The 19,836-nt window shown below is 47.9% G+C and overlaps 1 protein-coding gene across 16 annotated transcripts in view; it reads right to left on the bottom strand.

Annotated features, from left to right (window-relative positions):
• The window catches only part of tcf7l2 (transcription factor 7 like 2), an 86,569-nt gene that overhangs the window by 54,064 nt on the left and 12,669 nt on the right, over positions 1-19,836 (bottom strand). For all 16 annotated transcript variants that reach the window (XM_079182546.1, XM_079182545.1, XM_079182550.1 and 13 more), the window contains exon 4: positions 2,305-2,406. In XM_079182546.1, coding sequence (XP_079038672.1) covers positions 2,305-2,406 — 102 coding nt within the window. The remainder of the gene's footprint in view (positions 1-2,304; positions 2,407-19,836) is intronic.

The following is a 19,836-nucleotide window of genomic DNA, read 5'->3' on the forward strand; positions in this document are numbered from 1 at the left end:
TCATGACTAAATCCAACCCTTTAGTCCTTGGCCCAAGTGCTATCTGTGCTGAATAGAATTACAATGAATGAATGTAATGTAAATGTCAGTTACTTTTCCCCCAACATGTTTGTTATTACCTCATGCTAATCTATCACTTATCATCCATTATCGCATAATCTTTTTCTTATAATTCAATAGGTACGGTCACTACAGTGTGTGGTTGTGAATGGATCTGGACTTCAGCAATGTGCAAAGCTTATTGTTTCCATCTGGCTGGTCGTCCATCTTTGTTGTTTCAAGTTTGTTTTTTGCCCCACAGCCACGTTTGTGTTTTGGTGTTGCCTCTTTGTTCCAAGCCTGTTAGTGCTGCATGCCTGACTGTTTGTATTAGGCTACAACTTTCTGTGTACATTGTGAAAAATAGATGCTTTGAATTTATTTTTTGCCAAAAATAAAACCCCCAACATGTTTTGTAGGAATTATAGATCGTTTAAGCGCCCCGACTCAGAATAGAGCAATCAAATTTAAATATATACATTACAACAGAAATGTCCATAAAATGACGTCATTTGTGCGTTCTGAGAATTTTTTTTTACTGCAACCATTACACTTTACTGTTGCTCTCAAACTTCCTTTAAAAGGGAACCGTAAAGCAGGAGTTTAGATGGATGTGAGGTGGTAAGTATTTACAGACCGTATGACTCATAGCAGGATAAAACCTCAAGTATTTACCTGCAGCTTTTGCTGCCTACGACCAGTTTAAGGACTTCATAGGAGTTGGGACTCTTTTCTCCGCGTCTCCTAAAATAACAGAGTAAGAAGAGGCCCCTGAACTCTTTGGTATAAAAATAACACGAGCATCGCAGGGAAAAGATAAGCAGGGTTCTTAGCCGGGCTTGTTTTGTTCAGAATAACGCTGTCATCGCTAGCGCTTTGTCTCAAATGCAACTTTTGACAAGGTTTCTGTTTCAAATAAACAGCTTTGTCGACTCCTGCTATTTTAAGACGTGCTTAACTTAAATGGGCAAAATACCAAGGAGGCCTTGGCTTGCCAACTTTTGAGTATCTGTTAGAGATGGTATTTATTACAGACCATAAAAGTAACTGAACTGATCAAACGTCAAACGTGACTCAGAGGGACACTCTGTTCTGAGAGTGTAATTTGTGTGATAAAAAAGAAAAGAAAAAAAAAAATCATCGCTTCCCTCTGTGTGAGCTCCATGGCGACTGCTAGCTCTGTTGTTGCACAGAGTGCATAAACAAAAAAGGGTCAGCCGTGTATTATTAGCCCCGGCGCTGAACGGCTACCACAGGAGGGATTGTATTCATGAGCGCACAAACTCGGAAGGCATCTCCGGCTAAAATCGTTAAAGCGCTTTTCAAATTCTCATTTCCATAACAACATGTAGATGATGTAAGATGCCCGACTCTTAAAAACAAAAAGTAACAACTGTGTCCAATAATGGCCCCCGGGCATTCATGATCACCTCACTAATTCTGCTCGATCCCCACACTCAAATTGATTTTCCTGGCTCACTAACCCCGTGACCACATGCGTACACCTCCCTATGTTCGACCTTTCCGCTGACCTCCTGGAAACTTTATGCCTTTAGTTAACTGCTAAGTTCACGTTCATTTGTTCACTCCGGAGCTGCTTGCCTCTTTAGATATCGACATGCCTCGGGGTGGATGCTCTGTTGTGGGTATGTGCTGCGTATGCCCCTATGGCTGTCCAGCCAACTCTCCTGCCAGACTACTCCTCCAACTCCATGGATAGGGTAATCAATGTTGAAGAAACGCCCACACTTCCCTCAAAAAGACGAGACGTTAGCAGCCCAGCGTTAGCTCTTTCTCGTGAAAAAGTTGTCAACATAAAAGGCCCGTGTTCCATAATCTTCCAGCTCAGTAGCAAGGCTGGGCTGGTTTATCATTTTCTCTGGGATTACTGTCCAAAGAACAACTGCTGCAACCTGCCACAGTGGCATTCGCCTCCTGATTCACTCACTGACAGACAAAAGCTCTACTTCCTGGGATCCACGGAACTGTCGTTGTCAAAATGTGCACGTGTAAAATAACAAGATTACATGAAACTGACTGGGTGGTGTTAGTGACTGATTTAAGGGTAAATGCAAACAAATGTGCATTTTTTTTTTTTTCCCCAACCAAAACATCTTATTAATGGGAAGAATGGGAGGGCTTTAGTGCTGAAGACGTTTTCAGGATGGACGAGAGAGGAAAAGCAGGGCTCGTTTGTCTTTCTGTCATGAATAAGGGAAGAAGAGCTGGTGAAAGAAGAAAAGTACCGGGCGGAGTATTACTTACAACGATGTGTGCCGGTGACGGGGACCTGGCATCTTTAAGTGCTTGTCTACTTTGAAGACCTCCTTGTTGAACATCTAGCAGGGGCCATTTCATCTGTAGGTACTGAATGGTAGAAAGGAAACAGAATGGAAAGAAAGAAAGAAAAACATGTTAACAATGCAGAAAGCAAAAAAACCAAAAAGAACAAATTAAAAATAAGACAAAGACGGGACGACGACATTTCTTGACAGGTGTGTGGGTGTGAAAACTCAAAAACATGGAAAAGCAAATAAAGATCTTAAGGCGGATGGTGGATGGGGTGAGGATGCAATGTGTCCGAGCGTCCAGCAGGAGTGCACACGGTGGCTGTGTTCACCAAATTATCACACACTTTTTCAGAAACGTACTGCGCAGAACTCTTCCTTTGGGTCGCCAGGCTGCTTCACAGTGAGCAGGAAATGTTTCGTTTTTTAAAAAAAGTAGCTGACGGATGATTTTGGATTACATAAAGTCACTCATTTGGAAGTGTGGGGGGGGGAGGGGGGGAGGGTAGAGGTTAAAGGTACTGTACACGGCTCATGGCTCTAAGATGACCTAATGTCATAAATGTGACTGTTGTCAGACTTTTATTGGAACCCATAAAGAGGTTAAAGCATGGCGTCTCACCACGCTCCTCTGGGGCTAAACCTCCTGACTGCTCCCATAAATGATTGACTTGGCCTCTATTAGAAGTCTCTCACACACACACACGTCTCTCTCTCTCTCACACACACACACACACACACACACACACACACACACACACAGATAGACAGATAAGCAGAAACCAGGGTCATGAGAAACATCTGTCTGTGTTATAAACTGGGTGGAGTCCTTTTTTAATTTGATGACAGAGATCACTGTTCTACCTAAAATGGTCTCACATGTATCTTGATGTATTCAATCCCAAACAAAACAAAAAAAACACAGCAAAAGTACAAATCTACCCGTCATCAGAAACCACTTTTCACAGAGTCATATGTAAATTAACGGATGGCGCAAATTCTCTGTGGATTTGCCAGCCATTGACCGCCTGCTGTTGACCTTGCTGTAGAATGTGGTCCAGACTCGTCAATGTCACAGCCACCTAGTTTGAGGGAAGCGGGTCACAGCAGCTGTTTTGGCTCTGAGGCCTTTGGAATGGGTACAGTACTAAAAGGTAAAGAGCCTGAAAGCTCGTGAAGAGGGGAAACTACTGAGTTACATTACATTGAAATATTGCCCTCAGTGGCTACCTAGGATGTCCTTGGTGTAACATTGGTGTCACTTCAATTGGTACCACAAAGGCATTTCAAATGAGCCTTCATATGAGCTGCTCTATTACACACCAGACATCCCCTTAAAAAAAAAGTCTGACAGGTGAACTTGGACTTGGATCTGTGCCGACGATGCCATGTGGACATAAAGCCTTCAACGTGATCAAGAAATCCAAACTCTCCTTTCCACATGTTCAGAGTTTTTCATGAGTGATTGAGATCATGTCGTTCGACCTAAAAAAGAGCATTTTCACTTCATCATTATCTCACTATCAGTATTGGCCCAAAAGCTTAACAATCGACGAGTGCACAGAGAACTCGCTGTGACTCTCTTGTGGCAGTTTGTCTGTTGTGATGCAGATTAAATGTCTTTGTGTTGCCATCCAGTAAGGGCGACGGCTAGTTGGTACGCATGTCTGAGGCCGTGTGTGTGTGTGTGTCTGTGTGTGTCTGTGTGTGTCAGAGATGGTCAGAGAGTTAGTGTGTCACGACCCTTCCTGAGACTGTGTCTAAATCAGTGGTAATTAGCGAAGAGTTCACTGTGGGGTGCCTGCCAGTGGTAGACGCTGGAGGGAGTTATTGACTCCATGTCCTCGGTTACAAAAAACAGAAACGCTTCGCTCCCTGGTCTTTCTCCTCCACTACCACGCATTTACGACCCCAAGACGGTTTTTTATTGCTAAAAAAACTGGATTTGTTTATGCTTGTTTGTATGTCCTAAGAGTGGAAAAAGGAAAGGTTGTAAAAACTCCAGAGTCGAGGTCTTGTGGGTTTTTTATGGACCCCCCACACTGGGTATTAATTGCCATGGAGGGGGGGAGACAGGAGGAGAAGCGGGGGGGGGGGGGGGGGGGGGGGGGGGGGGGGGGTTGGTGTTGTAGCAGTAAAAGAGGAGGAAGAGAGTGACGGGGCTGCTGTCATGTATGAGGTAATTCAAGACAGTGTCCAATGGTGCCAGGGGGGGCTAGAAGAAGACGGGGCAGTGCTGGGGAGGGAGGTGGTGGTGGTGGTGGTGGTGGTGGTGTTGGTGGTGGTGGTGGTGGTGTTGGTGGGGGTGGGGGATTGTGAATCCAGTCATGGGAAAGTCCTGCCATTGCGTGTGCACACATGCTCACACATGCAAATATTCAAACACAGCTGCAGGCGGGGAAGGGGTCGAGCGAGAGGACATTGTGAGTAGGTGGGTGAGGAGCGTGAAGGTGACACCCCCGAGTGTGGTGGAGAGACACTGAAAGACTACAGAGAGAGGGAGGGTGGCGCAGCGCATGCCCTTACAAGTGGCTCCACTTCAGGCCCGCTATTGCAAATGTTCTCACACACTAATCTCTCCTGCAGGTTTTACAAGCATGCCAAGGAAAACGGAGCCCTGGCAAGCACCGGGCTTTCCGATTCCCCCCCACCCCCGCCGCCGCCGCCCCTCTCCTTGGCCTCCTTCCTCTTCCTCCGCCCGCCCGCCTGCCCCGCTAACCGACGCACCGCCTGGGCTTGAGTAGGCCATGACCCCTGACCCCTCACTGTTGCTTCAAGCCCCTCCCTGTTCTCCACTCTGCGACCTGAAAACTCTCCCGCTATGAGGGGGCCCCCCGGGTAACTCAAGAGCCATTCCAATGTGACAAATTGCTCCGGAGTTCCAGGATAACTCTCTCCTCTCCCTCTGTCTCTCTTCCTGCCCCAAACACACACACACACACACACACACACGAACACGGCCCCCTCGACAGACCCCCGCCCTGTAAGAGCCACCCAGTGACTGTGCTCCGGCTCCACCGGGTTGTGCAGCAGACGGCTTCTCCTTCTCCCCGCTCCCTTTCAGCCTCCCCCCCCCCCCCCCTCCCCTCCCCTTCTCTACCCCTACCCTGCGCCCCTCCTCGCCTGGCCAGCCCCACAATGGGAGCTGAATGACTCAATTGTCTCTGATGAAGTGAAAGACAAGGGAGTCCTCTAAATCCTTACAGAGGGATGAACTCACTCTCGCTGTTCCGATTTCCCCGTCCTCCGCTGCTTTCCCAAGCACAAGAAGGGGGTTGGTGGTGGTGTGGTGGGGGGTGGGGGGGGGGTGGGGGGGGGGGGGTTTACAAGGACTATGACTAATGATTATCTTCATTATTGATAATTCTGCCTGTTCTTTTTTTCATCAATTAACCATTTTGTCTTTAAAAATCGGTGAGAAAGCACGCGTCTTCCTAGAGCCCAAAGGTCCCAATGTGACGTCTTCAAATTGCTTTTCGTGTCTGAACCAACAGTCAAACAGAATCAATTCAGTTTGGCATTTTCCCTTCAAACCCTATTGACAAAACACTCCGTCGATCAATTAATCCGCTACTTGTTCCAGCACTTTTATTTTTACTGTACATGTTCGAGCAGGTGCTTGCTATTTGCATGCCGGACTACTCACCCATGTGAGTTACGGCTGCTGCACCGAGGTCTGGCATGTCATGAGTTACAGAGTGTTAACCCAGATCCGCACTGACTGTCATCACAATGAAAACAAGCTGGGGCCCCCGGTCCCGGTGTCACCGCTCGTGGCAGTGGCGAAGCGGGGCCGGAGACAATTGAAGGGGCATCCTGAGCGCTCACACATCATCCTCACACGTCTGCACACTGCTGTTACGAATTCAACAAGCTGGCACGGAGGCAATTTGGCCTAAAACCTGGCACCGGTGCTAGACTCTGATCCTCCCAAATATAAACCATTTTTTTTTCCTCCACATCCTATCAAACATTAACCAAACGTCAATACCAGCTATTGACAGAGACAGGGGAGGGGGAGGAGTTTTACTCATGCATTTTTTAGTGAGAATGACGGACGAGGAGAGCGCAGGATTGTTCCGGCCGTTTCTGGTCAGCAAACCGGCTTTCTTTTCCATCAAGCCCCCCCCATCTGATGCGTTTATCACATGCGGCCTGGCGGCTGGAGCAGCAGCCACCGCGCGGCTTGTTCGTTTTGTTTTGGATTAAGAGCAGAAGGCTTCGGACCAATCAAACAAACAGGGCTCCTTATGTGCCAAAGTGGCTCCCAAAACACTGGTCCACTTCCCAGCAGGGGACCGAGGGACAGATGATGAGGACCACTGGGGGCATCCATCGAGCATCCCAGCCATGTGAGCGATGTGAGAAAAGGGGGAGGGGAGACGGGTAGAGAGAGACAGACAGACAGAGAGCAGCTTGGGTTCAGAATTCAGCATATGGATACTGGGTGTTGCTCCAGAGAGTCCAGCCGATCTTCGACCCATCTGTGGCACGACATAGCTCTACAAAGTCGTCATAGACGGCGTACACATACAACACATGTACATTCACAGCCCCCCCCCCCCCCCCCCCCCCCCCCCCCAAAGTCATGCTTACTCGCCCATTCACACCTGAACAACAACGCTCGCCCACATTTGAGCACACTCTGGTCGACGGGCCCGGCAGCTCCTCTGGGAGAGCGCTCAGAGATGGGATTGACAGCTTGCAGATTACACCAATCAGACCGCTATACTAAAGAGCTTTATTTAAGTCTGAAATGATCAAGGCTAGTAAGAGGAGCCCATTCAAAGCTCTGCAAGTAAACTGCACCGAGCTTAAGAGATTAGTCATCCAGTTTGACTACAATTTTATCCCGTTAAAAAAAACGAGAGCTGAGCATATTGTCTTGATCTGTTGCGGATATTGCCGGCAGTCTTTGTCTTCACTCACAGGTGCAAAGAAAAAGGAGCAAACACGTGATTTTACAAACGCAGCATTTGTAGAGGAGGGGACAGTCATTTTTCTGTAAATGAGGCAGGGAGACGCTTAATGCAACGCAGACCCTTTGAAATTTCCCCCCCAACCCCCCACACACACACTCAGCTATACGATACGTTGTTGTGTCTGTTTCTGTGTACCTGTCTGTGGAGGAACGAGTTCACTGTAAAGCGAATGCAGCATCGCAACAACATCTTGACAAAATCGGGAGAAAGTTAGCAGACACAAGAGGGCCCATCATGACGGCTTTGGTTCTGCTAATGCACATTTTATGAGTTAATATTAAAGACAAAAAAAAAAAACACACACACACACACACACACACACACACACCCCACCTGCTCTAATAGCCGGAGGCATTTTGCAACCAGGAAAATAAAAGTGGAATGTGGGATGGCCTGGGGTTTGTGTGCCCTGGGGCGGGAAGGGGTCCGCTGGGCCCATATTTACTCCAAAGCCAGAACCGCTTGGGGGTTCCACTGGCCCTGACAGCATTGGGGCCACCGACCTGATCCAAAGCCTCCCTTCCTCACCTCCTCTACCCTTACTCCCTTTGCCAACTCTCTGCACCTCCACCTCGGTCTCCCCTTCTTTCTCCTTCTTGCAGAAAAACCCAGCCCGACGCTTTCGTGTACACTTTTCTTTCCCACATGGAGAATGTGCACATGAACTCTCCCTCCTCTCCACCCAACTCACACTTTACTCACCGCCTTAAAAAGAGGCTGTAGAAACAGGCTTGTGAAACTACTGTTGTTCATAATATCTGAGAAAGTATTGCAGTCTTTGACAAAAAAGTTTCTTAGTTTTTGAACTGTTCTTTTACTTTTATGGGGTCTGTTCTGGAAGTTAGTTCCGCTCCCTTAAACACCGGTTCATGCGATAAGTATGGCTTTGCCCTGACACTGTTTACTTAGCAAGTGTGGACAAATGTGCTGTTCAAACACCAGCTGATTGACCGGAAAGTTTCAAAGGATTGAGCAACAACGTGGCTGACAAATCTGTCTCCAACAATCCCACGCAGACAACAGTGTCCACGAGTCAAACGTTTAGCTGAAATCTACCTTTCATTAAATGATTAGAACGATGATGGACTACGGCAAAGACTACACGCACACCTGGATGCACATGCGTTCTCAAAGGAAGTGTCGGGGTGACATGATTGCAGTCCAAAACACACCAACTTCTCAACAAGCCTCAGAAAGTAAACAGTGTTCCATTTCTGACTTTTGCCCCCCCCCCCCCCTCTCCCCCTCCCCCTCCCCCCTTCTCCACTGTCCCTCTCCCTGGGTCATTAAGAGGATCTCATGGCTGCTCTATAAATATTGTGGCAGGGAGGGTGAAGGCCAGCAGGAGCAGGCTGGTCTTCCGTCAGCCCCGCTAATGAACAGGCGCTCTGGCACCTTTAGCATCGGGCTCTGCTGCAGAATGCCTCTGCTTTCAGGTGGTTCTCCTGCTTCACAGAGCTGCTCCTCTGTATGAGTGACTCTTCCTCTTTCTTTTCCTTTGCTCGGACAGAAACACAACTCTCGCTAGGGTGACAAACTGAGTGGGTTATGAGACTGGAAGCTCTTATAATTGCAATGGTCATAAGAGCAGCTTAATCGAGTGGTCTTACTTCCTCTTTACTGGAGTTATAATCATAGTTCATTTATTGTATTAAGTGGGATTACTCGTCATTACTCCCATGTCTGGTTAGTAAAGGATAAAGTGCTCAGTTATTCCAAAAATAAGAGTTGCATAGATGAAGCTAACTTTTGTGGCGCGATACTAAAATCATAATTTATGTTACTGGTAAAAACACAACTAGTTTTTGTATTACGGTGCTTTATCAAATCATCAACGTAATAAAGTCCTTCTATTTTCCTCCCAATGAAGATTGTCAGTCATCCATGTAACAGGATATCTAGATGTTGTTATTCAAAAGGCAACTGGATTTACTGGTTTAGTCCTGAGGACATTTAGTCATACATCAATTCCGAGAAGTAATACGCATCGCCGACGAGCGTTGAAGCGTCTTCAAAATTAAAACTGAAAACCCAGTTGCCTTTGACATTAGATTTAGTTTTTCTTTCCTGCATTATTATTCTATTTTCAAAACGTAGACTACCACAGACCCCTCCGTGCCTCAACTTGAGTATGAAACAACATCATCTTGTCAGTTCCATGTAAACATCTGTTTATACTATCATCTAACTAATGAGTGTGGACATTCCCTGTGATTTGTGGGCATTCTGACGTGCTGTATAAATACATTACTATGGTTATTAATGGCCGTCAGTAGAGGACCCACAGCTCAGTGGAAGTAGGCTGATGGATTGGCAGGCCAAAGATCAGGTCCCGGGCCTTCCTGGTTGGAGTCTCGTACACGCTGACCTACTTACAGGCTACATGGAAGTGCACACGCACGTCTGCAGGAATAGGTGTGTCTGAGCCTCTTACGCAAGGCCGGGCCAGGCGTTAAGGAGGAGGAGAGGTTGGGCAACTCATGCACACACTACATGCTTTACCTTTGTTTGCAGGAAGTAGGGTTTGGGGCGTGGAGGGGAGAGTTAAAAAATGTGAACAGCAGCTGAGCTCTGCTGAGGGAGAAAAAGTAAGCTGATTGCAGCGCCCACGTTCTGCTGGAGAAACGCTGTATTTGGTATTGTGCTGGAGGAGAGCTGAACGCTGCCCTTGATGTTGGGTGTCTGGTTTTGTTCTGCGAGAGTTCACTATGAATTAGTTAAACGGTAGACTGGATATAAGGAAGCTAAGAAACACGCCTCAGAGGGAGAGAATGTGTACACTCTCAGGCTTCACAAAGACTTCCGATATTGTGAAAACACTACACGCTATCACACAATTCCACCTACGCACAGTTATCAATCAGAAGGCATTATGTTGAAGGCGTCACACACACACACACCAACAGGCAATTAATCTTCACAAAAGCATCATACGAAACCAACAAACAGCCAGTCTGTTTTGTGGCTCTTTCACACTTGCACATACACCTTGAAGCAGTTCAGCCTCCATATTCATGAGGCCTACTCCCTCAGCATACCTCAAGCCCAGGATTCTAAGGGCTTCAACTCGAATATGAGTTCAGCTTATGGATTCAATAACCCAACCATCCAGGCTAATTCATTAGCTTCAGGGCCCTCTATTTTAGGTTCAATTAGCTTTAAACTAACTTGTTGTTACGCAACACGATATTTACTACGATGCCGTGCACGTAAGAAGGAAGAAGAAAAATCCCACACAAGCAATTACACGCACACTCGCCCAGTGGGGTGCTGCCGCTTTTGCCACGGCAGCTTAATGAATAAATAAGTAATAAGGGCTTGGTTATTGGTGCTCATTAAAATGGGAGATGCTTCCGTGACAATAAGACCTGAGGAGGGTCAGGCGAAGCGGCTGTGTAGCCCCCCCCCTCCCTCTCTTCCCTCCATAACCTGACCACATGGCCTCAGCGTTCACCTCCAAATCAACTCTGTCCCCCATCTTACCCTCTGCATCCCCACTTCTTTTTTGGACACACACCAGCATCTTCATGCACACACACACAAGCTCATAAGGACACACACACACACCTCTCTCTCACGGTTAATTACCACTTAGCTCAATCACGTGGTGATCCGTCCATAAGAGCCCCCCCCCCACACACACACACACACACACACACACACACACACACACACACACACACACACCCTCCTCCCCCTCAACACAAACAGCAGCACACATGCCAATTATTGATGAATCTTTAATATGGCGTTTTACAAAGTCTCCATCTCATTTCCTACCACTGAGCAGGGGATTACTCTTCCAATAGGACAAGTAATAGAAATAGAAAACGGCTTTATCATAGAACATATTACATGCATGATATTGAGTAAGAATAAATTAACTTAATGTAACATCACTGCAGGGTTGAAACAAAGTGGCCTGAGTCATTTGGGGAAGACAGCTAACTTTCTTTTTTTTTTTACTCCTTCTAGCCTTGCATCTCTAGCAAGCACTGCATAAAACCCCCGCACGAAAATCCCACGCCGCGATAACATGTCAATAATGAGCTGAGGCCATCTATTGATCAGCTTAATTTTGCATCTATTAGCTAGGGAACGGCTTGCTCCGGGGGCGAGGGAAGCCAGGCGCTAACACGCACCGACAGGCTGGATGGAGATCATTACAACTGATGTTCACACACACGCTGTGATTGACATGGAGATAAGGCAGGGGAGAGCCCGGGCTCGCACGCCTCCCCGCACACTAAGCTAATGATACACCAAACGTGTGCTTGGTGTGTGTACGACGGTGTGTGTGTGTGTGTGTGTGTGTGTGTGTGCGGTAGCATGATAGAGAGCGTCTATCTAGAAAAAGAGTTGAAGCAGGAAAAAGAGGAGAAGAAAAGCAGGCCACACGCCTTTGCTAATTGGCACAGTCAGACAGGGAAGCTCATGAAAGACGAAAAAAGCATTTAGTGGAGCACCTCAGCTTTCTGGATCGCCTTATCAAGTCTGTGTCATTTATATACAGTCGACTACGCCACAGAAAAGCCCGGCATTGACCTGGAATGCGTATTTTGGAGAGTCTGCATAAGAAACTAAGCTGAGGCGTTCGTTATTGTTGTTTTCCTGTGAACGAATGATTGCAAGCTTTCCGTGCCCGATGTCAACACAGAGCAACCAGAGCAGCTGAATGAAAGCTGCTCTGCTTTTTCTCCTCTGAGCATTTTCTGACACTTTCTTTCGCTCACATTCAGAAGAAGTGACGTAGACGGGAAGGATGGATCCATATACACAGAGGGGGCGTGCAGAAAACAATATGGTGCAATGCCCCCTTTCCTCCAGCTAACCTATCCACCACCGCTGCTGCATTGGGCCTGGCTTGGCATTGATGCAACCAGCTGCAATATAGGATGCTGAATGTTATCCACACAGAGAGGGGGAAAAAAAAAAAAAAAAGAGAGACAGGGAAGGGCCGGGCACTGGAACTGCACCTTTTCCCCCCATCAGCATCAAAAAGAAACGACTGAATATTTGTGTACTCCATCTGTATATCGGAGTTTTTACGGGGAGGAGGTCTTGTTTTGTGCCAGATAGGTTCTATGGAGGTGAGGTCAGAGGCACCAAAAGAAATAAATAAAAAAACGTGGCTACAACTGTGTGTTTTTGTCAGCTGAGGGATGCAGCGAAGGGATCGAGGGAGCAGCGGGAGGCGGGAGGGAGGTGAGGGAGGGGGGTGGGGAGAGGAGGAGAGAGGAAAAAAAGCCCTCAGCCAAGCCATCAAGTTGAACATTGAACTTCACAGTAGTAGCTGCCTTTCTATGCCTCTCCTTTTGATGTTACCTCCAAAGCAAAGGATCAAAGGCTTGGAGTGTGGCGTGGGGAAGTCCCAAGCTCTTAGCCTGCCAGCCTGTGATATATGCAAAAGTCTACGCCAAAAGAGAGGGAGAGTGGGGCAGAGAGAGAGAGAGAGAGAGAGAGAGAGAGAGAGAGAGAGCAGGGGGAAAAAAGAGAGGAAGCTTGCATGGAATGTGGCTAAATAGTATGTTTTGTGTCTAATGAATGACAAGGGGATGACGCAATCAGCCAGCTATCTACAGTATGACGTAGAGCAGGATAAAGTGCACACGCACCAGTTTTTAGAGAATAGGCGTTTTGATGCTTGCAGAGGGCATGAAGGGGATGGTGCGGAGCGGGGGGGGGGTGGGTTGCTGGCAGTGTTTGTTGCCCTCACAACTACTCCCCCCCCCCCCCCCCCCCAAACCCCCTTCCTCCCCCACCCTCAACAAGCAGCGCGGGACAGCCTCTCCCCCACTTCCACCTCGCACCAACCCCCAGCGCCTCTCCAACATCAAGGGGGTGAGAGGCTGTGTCGTCTCGACATAAATATACAGTGTGCCGTTAAAAGCGAGGACTACAGTAAACACAGTGCACATGAAATCCTGGTTGTCTCTCACTGGAGCAACACAACACAACACAACACAACACACACACACACACACACACACACACTGTGGGCTCAGCTGGGCCAAAGAGGGGAGCAGAGGTGTGCTAAACTTGACAAATCTCTGCGAGACAAACACAATCCACACACACACACACACACACACACACACACAGACACACACACCCTTTCCCCAAGGCTGTAGGATTAAGAGGTCCAGCTGGCTGACAGCAAGCCCTTCCTTCCCACGTATCCCGTGGATCCCCCACCCCTCACACATACCCTACCTCCACCCCTCGACAGCCACTCCCACACCTCCAAACGCCAAAGCCTGCCAGCCATCCAGCTCGGCGAGCGTGCCAGGAGGACACACCTGAATTTGACATCGATCGACCCGGAGACCTTTTCACCTCGCTCCGCCCCGTGCACATAATCACAACGTAGGAAAAATAGACTCCAGAGGATTCAGGGACAAAGTATATACGCGAGAGAAACATGGATATGTTGGGTGGATACTGGAGAACCTTAGGGGAAACCATCTACAGGACATGGAGCCTAAACTTCTTCAGCATATCCTCAATGCCGTTTGTCCATCCATCTAACCCTTTGGTCTGTCCTATTGGTTTAATTCCGCAAGTTACAGATTCCTTGATTGTCACGGTCTTGAGAAATGGAGGAAAGAGGAAAATAAAGAGTGGAGGGGGGTGCTGAAGACACCCTAATGAGCCCTGTTGATGGGGGAGTAAGAGAACGTGAGACAGAATGAGAGGAGAAAGAGAAATCTGGAGAAGCAGGAAGAGTATAGTGAGATCTTAACCCCCCCCCCCCCCTTTCCTCTCCCCCCCCCCCCCTCCGCTCCCCACTTCTCAACAGCTGCCAGGTCATTTTACGAATGTCTGGAGGAAAATATGCAGCAGGGTGTCGTTTGAGTGTTATATCATTTTGTCGACAGGGAAGCATGTGCACTTGAATGTGCAAGAAAATAAGCAGTCCAACGTTTGCGATGACTGAAAGTAAGGATTGTGTTTGTAGCATCGGTTTACCACTTGTTTTCACGTAGCATGCATCTACGCCTGGAGGGAACGAAGATGCAAGGAAGAAGTGGTCAACACGCGAACCCATCCTGGATTTCTTTTTTTTAAGGCCGATATCGAAAATATTTGAGAGTTCAACACGTCTTAAACAACTCGCTCTCCCAAAAGTCCAAGGTTATGACAACAAAACATATCAATTCTTAATCTTCCTCGTTACCTCGAGCCGGAGCTGAGTGACGGGCCCGAAAGGGTGGAAAGCAAACGTGGGGCACGATTTAGGTGAAGTTTGGGTGAAGACGAAACGAGAGCGGCAGCAGCAGGTTGTGATCACAACCAAGAGGATGCTAGAACCGCGCTTAGGGCTGCCTTGCCCCTATGGATACCTAATGAGAACAGAGAAAAATCTATCCGACGATTCACCATGATACCATCGACAGAGGCAGATCGCTGCCGCGGATTGGGTTGGGCGGAGTGGAGAAGGATAAAGGGGGAAAAAAAATAAAATAAAAACAGACAAGGCAGTGGTGTAAGGGAAGAATAAGAATTAGGTAGTGAGAATGGAGAAAGGAGAGAGCAAGAGATAGACGGGAGGGGAAGAAATTCACAATGATGACACGTAAGTGCAAAGAGCGATTAAGGATTTACTTTCAAAAGGACTCCCATTGATCTTTTTTGATAGACCTGCAATAAATCAAACCGGATTGACTCGCATGAGAACCAAGCCTAATCCTTTAGTCAGATCCAGGAGAACTCCAACCAAACCAGCTGTTAATTTAGGCTTTACAAGATAAAGCGAGAGAAATCCAACCTGATGTACCCTAGGGCAGAGGCTTACATCATCTCTGTAAAGCAATCAACTTATTGCCAGTTTGGAGAGGTAATCAGAGCACATACTGAGAGGGGAGGGGGAGAGAGGGGAGGGGGGGGGGGGGGAAGAGAAAAGGGAGACATGAGATGGCTGAAGAGGTTAGAGAGAGAACAGAAGTGTAAGAATAGAAGAAGCAATGGAAAATTTTAAAATAAAAAAAAATAAAAATGTTCCTGCATGCTGGGCAGATACACAGATGATCCGACTGAAACAATGAAACTTAACTTTGGAGCAAAAAACATGATTACACAGACTACAGCTCCGACTATCCCTTAAAGGGTGAAGATGAAACTGAGTAGCTAGCTAGCTGCAAACAGTAGCTCTCTGGGCTGACAGCAGGGAGTGGAGGCAGGCTTCAGCCCCCCCCCCCCCCTCCTCTCCTCCACACAACCCTGTAATTTCCCTGGAGGCCGGCCCAGACCTTGTCCCCATCCCCAGTGGCCGGTGCCACCTCAGCCGGGTCCTGCCAGCCGCGCTGTGGCTGCACCATAGCACAACCATAGTAATTAAAATGGTTATTTTTGTTCGGGGGGGGAACAAGCTTCTCTGGACGGAAGTTTTGCAAGACACCATCCAGCCCACACTGAAAAAAAACATTCTGATGTCTTTTTTCAGTTTCGCCCGCGTCTGTGAGTGAACTGCATGTCGTCAGCGTACTACGGGGGTTTTAGTTCCTCTTCTTGACTGGGTGTGTGACACCACAATGGAGGATGCAGATGATAAAGGCTGAAAACCACACAAACACCCCCCCCACCACCACCACCACCACCGTACACACACACTCATTAGCGTACCATCTCCCCTGTCTTTAATGCCCTGTTTACAACGCAAAACAACCAGATCAGGACTGAAATCCAATCACAAAGCTTTGCAGGGCCCCTTCACGTCGGCCTCGCAGGAGAGCTGAGGAGAAGCAGGCCTTGTAATCTCTGGACACTGTCCAAGGGAAACCAAACCTCAGGAGTCAAAACAAAACCACACATAAAATCAGAGTTAAAACAGCAGCCTCTATTCAGCCCGTCGTGACCCCGCCAGCACACACACACACACGCTTTGGGCCCAGCGTCTGTACCCTCTCCTGGTTACACTGTATGCACACAGGGATCACGGCGACTTCAGCGGGGGCGCCTCTCGCATCGCCAAATTGACCGAAGGCTTGGTGACATCGGGTTTTGACACGGGCTCGTTGGTGTGTGCGTGAATACACGCGCAGGACACATCCATGTAAAGGAGACTGCCACTTAATCTCTACTCACATCAGCCTGTGCTATCTTTAGCAGCTGGGCTAAACTGTTAAAACCTCACAACAGCCCCCCCCCCCCCCCCCCAACTTCAAATAAGACGGCCTGGCTCTTTGGCAGTAGCTGCCCGGGTGGCACCACCCTCCACGGCCGCAAGGTCACACGTTTAATTACACAGAAAGTAGTAATCTCACCAGACAGATGGCAAGCAGGCCGGCTCTCAATTACTTCATCCCCAATTGAATCATTACTGATGTTATTTGCTAAATCTCGGCGCACCACAAAACTGGATTTGTGCGACAAGTGGAAGGAAGCGAGGGGGGGGGGGGGGGGGGTTTACAGGGTCGTGGCAGTGTTAGTGACAGAGAGGCAGATGTGCCTCTTGCCAAGCAACTGTGACAGAGATCAAAACGGCGTGAAGAAGACAAGCGCATGGCTGTGTTAGCTTTTGGAGGAAAAAAAATTGGAGGTTTAATACCACAGTGATCAGCGCCAGAAAAAGCAGACCCTTATTTTTTTTCTCCATACCAAAACTGGTGCAGAACATTTGGACGATGTGGAAACAGTCGGCTCCCGGCAGCCCAGTTGAGGAAACCGCACGACAAGCCCAATTTAAAAAACGTGAAGAAAGTGTCCGTCTCTTAAAAGCGAGCCACGGGGAAAGGAGTTGGGTTTTCTAGACTTTTTTTTTTTCTTCTCTCTTTAGCACAACCAGTTTGTCATTGGGGAGCATCCCAGTGGGCCTCGAAAAAAAAAAAAAACAGAACGGCAAAGTGTGAACGGTCTCATCTCAGCATCCGCCCCCCCCCCTCGTTGATGCCTTACTCACTCATCATTACTCAGCTCCTCCTGTCAATGGCTTCTGTGAACAATTAGAGGTCGACTTTCCCAGCGTCTCAGACCACAGCATCTCAATCTCTGGCCAGGGAGCTCCAACGGTCGAGCTGTCCGGCCAAAAGACAAGATCCTCCTTAAGTTCAGGCCCGAGTTTGGCCATGTATTCGTCACAAACTGGTAGTGGGGCGTCTCTTCTGCCTGTTTATATTTTAACACTACCATAGAGACAAACAACAGCAAATTAACTGCGCTGACTGGACTCATGTCAGGCATGAAATGCTTTCAGTGAGATCATTTTAATATAGTCCTACCGCTAATGTTAACTCAAACACCAAAAATGTGTTTCGGGTACACAACGGAAAAAAGATGATTGGCTGCTAGTTTGGATCTTGCAGCTTTTGGTGTCATATCTTTATGGTTTACACCAGGAGTAGGCTAACGTATGCCGTGTCAAACAAACCTTGTCTTTATAATATTGTCTTCTAAGTGTACCAAACATTAGAAGAAGAACATTAACGGTTTGGTTCAATAGCTTGAATAACTTTACAGCCGAGCCACGTCGATGTGTGTGAAGCTACACGCGGAGTGAGAAACATTTGTCCTGCCGGTGACCGTAATACGACTGGCAGCTCGCCACTGACTGGGAACAGTTGTGTTGAGAGGCACGTCTACTGTTGTAAAATGATCTGTGGGAGCATATAGAAAACTTCCATGGAATTTATTTTTTTTTCTTCTTCTTTTTTGGAGTCAGTGTGAGGAATGGCCCCGGTCTGTAGTTGACAGCCAGCAGTTGTTCTCCCATGAGGGTGGGCAAGCATCTGGGAAGAGGCGAGGAGGTGGATCAGGAGAAGATGAAGATCTGCATATTTAGAGCACCGGATTTCTTCAGATTGCAGGACTCGAAGCGATCCCAAAGGCGAGTGTAGAAAACGAGAAGAAAATGTCCATGGAACTTCCCCTCGAAGGCTCAGAGGGCTTACAGTAATGGCTCCCAGGCACATCTACAACCCCACTATCCTGAGAGGACGGGGGATGTTTCCTGTTCCACTCTCCAGTTGTGACATTGCTCTGAATGGGAGGGAGGCTGCACTGGTGTTTAATACCACAATGCTCACAAGGAGGTCAGAAAGAGAAGAGAAAATCATCATTTTACGTGATTTTATAGTCTAGTCTGCATCCCTAATACTGTGTTGAGTTATAAAAAATAACTTTTGAATTTAAATGAAAGCAGGTAGGACTGAAATCTGATGATCACACATCCAGGGCAAAAACTCAGCATCAGACCAGAACAGAATGAAAGAATTTAAACAAGATTTTAGGCAACAGATGTTAGACAGTGGAATATTTCTAAGACTGATGGTTGTGGTTGTTGGAGCTCACTAGCACATGACAGGTCTCAAGTCTGCAATGATGTAATCATAGCACGTGTGCAGATCTGTTGCCCATCTCTACAAATACGGGACTTTGTGGATTCACTAACTTTCCATTGCACAGCTTTTTTGCCGTTTGATTCTCGTTCTCCAGCTCCGTCAAAATGCAGCTGCGTAGCAAAACAACAGATCAGCTGGACTTCACATGTTCGCACAATGTTCCGTTCGTACCTGTACGATCTCCGAATCACAGAATCCGTTCAGCTGCTAAGATTAAAACAGTTTGCTCATTTCCAGAGCACTTACAAACAGAAGCAACCGCGCTTGAAGAAAAACAAAGTCTATTTTGGAGCACAAAGAATGTCTCACTATAGAAGTGCAGGAGTATGCGCGGTATATGGAGAGGCTGCAGAAGGTGCATGCACAGGCGTATTCGGCATGTTTCTTTAAGCCGCAGGACTGCAGTGAGGCCTGCACATTTGATCCCCCCACGGCCAGGGAATTCTAGCTGATGCCGTCTCCCAATGGCCCACACTCGACTGTGGGCCTTGCAGGCTTTCCCCCCCAGCTGCTGAACGGCAGGCATTGGGGCGGCAGCACTGGCACCTGTCTTTGACAAGCCTCGGCATTCACACCGACTCTGGTTTCCTGAAGCTGCCTGGCAGTCAGGTGACAAATGCTAACACACACTTCCTCCGACACAGACGGCGAAACGCGTACGCACACCGGCAAACCAAATCAACGGAACCAAGAGGCACTTAAGTGTGATCTCAACCACTTAAAAAGCATCGGCATCATAGTGACAGAGGTCTTAGCCGCTCGTGTTTCTCTGGCTGATAGCGAACCGTGCCCTGATTCAGGCTGTGGCTTGGAGCTGTAAACCAAAGCTTCCCTCAACGCCTCTCACCCGCCCGGCTATGAGCTAACCACTGTTTTTGCATACCGCTCGGCTTGTGTAACCGTTGAGTGGTTTTACTCCAGCGAGACAATGGCTGTGCAACAGGCCAAGCGGAGCGAAGCCACCTAATGTCAGTGTGTTGCAAGAGTTGATAAACACACGTCTGTCCACGCCTAACAAGAAGCGCGGACGAAAATAACTTGGAAGCATTTGGCAGCTGACGAGCTTTCATAAAAAAGTACCATAGGTGAGACTGCAAGTGCTCGGGCGAGAAGGAAAGATTTCTCAGGTGAGCAGGTCACCGTGCGGAGGGCTGAGCGTACCCACAGTAAACATCGGGAACCACAATGTAA

The sequence above is a fragment of the Pholis gunnellus genome (assembly GCF_910591455.1).
Source record: "Pholis gunnellus genome assembly, chromosome: 21".
Lineage (NCBI taxonomy): Eukaryota > Metazoa > Chordata > Actinopteri > Perciformes > Pholidae > Pholis > Pholis gunnellus.